Here is a 3,021-nt window from a genome sequence, read left to right on the forward strand (position 1 = left end):
GGGGCAGAAAGAGGAAAGTCCCTCGGGAGGGTGGGAGAGGGGGTTTCTGGGTGGGAGGGTCGGCCAAGGGACTTGAGGCACTGCCCAGGTCCATCCCCTCCTGGGCTGGGCTTCCCAGCTGCTTCCTGCAGTCGGGGTAGATCCCCTGCCCACTCCCCTCCAGGCTGTGGGCCCCTCAGGAGTGGGTGGGCTGGCCTGATATCTGACATCCATCAGGGTCTTCTGAGAGCCTGGGGGCACTGTCCCCAGAAGACTCATCTTCTGTCATCTGACTGGGACAGCCCTGGGGCACTGGGACATTTCTGACGCGCACTCCACCCAGTGGAGTCTGCCCCTGACGGTGGGACCCTACCTGCTGGAAAGGGTATCCATGGGAGGCAGGGACAGTGGGCACTGCAGGGACAGGAGCCTGTTGTTCTGCCCATGGCTCCTGGCCCTGGCCCCCATGGGGGCAATTAGTGAGTGTGGGAGGGGGTTTCCATGGCGGCGGTCCCAAGGGGGGGCAGCAGAGCTGAGAGCAGAGCTGGGTGGGAGGGTCGGCCTGTGGGACCTTTCTCCTTTGTCTGGGGCACACTGGACTTTTGTTCCTGCCTGGCTCTGTCAGAGAGGCGGGACCAGACCCATGGATGGGGGTGTGGACTTGGACTAGAGCCCCCTGCCCCTGGGGGCCCCGGACCGGCCTTGGGGGGCAAGGAGAAGCAGAGCAGGGACTGTGGCTCCACTCCTGAGCCCAGCATGCACTGGAGGAGCCCTCCTGAGACAGGTAGGACAGCTCTACCTGCCCCAGAGGCTGGGCAAGGCTCTAGTAGTAAACACCTTCCCAGAAGCCACTGGGCGGTCTCCTGGTAGCCCTGGGTGGAGACCAGGCCCAGCCAGGCAAGGGTGGGGCTGCAGGGGGAGGGGATAGGGCAAGGCAGCACTGAGGGGGGCATTTGATTCAACTGCAGGCTCTGCTTGGTCAGACTTTATTCCAGATGTTGGGAGTCCGATCAGCTCCCCTCCTGCTACTGTCCACTTACGTAGGGGCACCAGGGCCACTCCATGGGCAGATGGCTCTGGTCCCAGCAAGCCCCGCCCTGTCCCCTTCTTCACCCTTGTGCCTGGCACAGGCTCCGGAATGACTCTGTCTGACATGGGGGCCCCGCCTGGCTGGGAAGGGAGTTGGGGAGCAACGCTGGCTCCTGTAGAATGCAGTGGGCACTCTGGGGCCGGCTGCTCAGTCCCACGCACCGGACTCAGAGTCCACGGGGCCCTCAGAATCGGGTGTCCAGGAAAGAAGAGGAGCCCCGATGGGCCCTGGAGGGGCCCTCCAGAGGGGGTCCCCGGACCCGAGTCAGGAGCCCATGGAAGGTCTTGCCTCGGGTCTGGGGCTTGCGTCGAGGTGTCCTGGCCTCTTCCGGGGGCTGTACCACGATACGGGGCACCTCGGGGCTGGGGCTGGTGCCCCCCTGGACCCTGGCCAGCTGCTGGACCTCGAAGATGGCGGGGGCCCCTGCGAGGCGGGCCTTCGGCTGGGGTGGGGGTCCCGGAGCTGCGGTGGGCAGCTGGCTCAGCTGGGTCCGGATCTCACGCTGCAGGTCGCGCTCAGTCAGGGCCACGCTGTGTACCTAATGCGAGAGGCTGGTCCTGAGTTTGCCAAGGCAGGGGGGAGGTAGGGAGCAGGGATGGGCAGGAAGCCAGGGGGGCCCTCCGGGGGCCCAGCAGAACACAGGCCCAGGAAGTGGCTGAGGCTGAGGGGCTGACAGCAGCAGGGGTGGGGGAGCTGCTGCAGAAAGCCACTAGGGGCCTGGGGCTTTCCCATCCCTGCAGCTCAGGGGACAGAAGATGAGCCAGGGCCTCGCTCTGGTTTCCTGCTGGCTCAGTGACTCCGTTTCCCCGGTTGTATAACAAGAGTTACGGCGTGGTGCTCAACCTTCCTAACACCGCCGCAACCCTTTCATACAGGTCCTCATGTGGTGGTGACCCCCCAACTATAAAATGAGTTTTGTTGCTACTTCATATCTGTCATGTTGCTACTGTTATGAATCGTCATGTAAATATCTGATATGCAGGATGTAATTGAAGCATAGTGATTCATCACAAAACAATATGTAATGATATATCGCGAAATATTTGTGTTTTCTGATGGTCTTTGGTGACCCCTGTGAAAGAGTCGTTCGACCCACCTCAAAGGGGTCGTAACCCACAGGTTGAAAACCGCTGCGTTAGGGCATTGCACAGGGCAGGCAGGGGACCTACCTGGACCATGAAGGCTTCCTCCTGCAGTTGGGCCTGGGGAATGGTCCGGAGGGTGCCCAGTGTCTCCAGGAGCCCCGGGCAGGCCTGGCGCTGCTCAGCAGTGCCCAGCGCCAGGCGCACCAGGGTCAGCCCCACGCGGAACAACACCTTCACACCTGCAGGCCAGAGGCTCTGTCAGGCAGATCCCCTCCTCCTGCACCCCAGGCTGCCCTCAGCAGGCTCCTCTCCCCTGCCTGCCTGCAGTGAGGGCCCCACTCAGGTCAGGAGAGAGAACGGGCTTGGGCTGCAACTATAGGACACAGGCCTTGCACAGCGCCTCAGACGCACTCATACTCACATGCACACTCATTCACAGGTGCACACACATCCACAGGCACACACAACACACATTCACAGATGCACACACATGCACAGGTACACGTGTGTGACCTAAGTCCAGGCCCCTCAGGGAGCCTCTGATCTGCTGGGGACAGCAACCAGGAAACCATCGCGGCCTGAGGACAGCTATGACCACCAGTGTCCTCGTTATCGGAGCCTGTGGCAGGGCATGGCGAGGGTGGTCAGAGACCAGTTCAGCTCACCCACCAGGCCTTACCTGCACCCCCCCAGGGGAGGGGAGGGGCCATGTTCAGCCACTTCACAGGGCCCTCCCTGGGGAGGCCTGGGCAGATACACGCACACCAAAAAGCCAGCTCAGCTGTGCTGGCCCAGCGTCCTCCCCTCCCCCGAGTCATGCCTCATGTGCCTTGGCACTCTGGGGCCCTGCCCCACCAGCCTCTGCTG

The 3,021-nt window shown here is 62.7% G+C and overlaps 1 protein-coding gene across 1 annotated transcript in view; it reads right to left on the reverse strand.

Moving 5' to 3' along the window:
• Positions 1-985: 985 nt before the first annotated feature.
• Positions 986-3,021, reverse strand: part of TBC1D10C (TBC1 domain family member 10C) — a 4,743-nt gene continuing 2,707 nt past the window's right edge. Inside the window, exons 6-8 of the mRNA XM_004713714.2 lie at positions 2,476-2,527; positions 2,239-2,393; positions 986-1,607 (exon numbers count right to left, since the gene is read on the reverse strand). Of these exons, the coding sequence (XP_004713771.1) occupies positions 1,254-1,607; positions 2,239-2,393; positions 2,476-2,527 (561 nt within the window). The 3' untranslated portion in view covers positions 986-1,253. The remainder of the gene's footprint in view (positions 1,608-2,238; positions 2,394-2,475; positions 2,528-3,021) is intronic.

This window comes from Echinops telfairi, unplaced genomic scaffold, assembly GCF_000313985.2.
Source record: "Echinops telfairi isolate 266 unplaced genomic scaffold, ASM31398v2 ScPeMD7_7417;HRSCAF=8455, whole genome shotgun sequence".
In the NCBI taxonomy this organism is placed as follows: domain Eukaryota; kingdom Metazoa; phylum Chordata; class Mammalia; order Afrosoricida; family Tenrecidae; genus Echinops; species Echinops telfairi.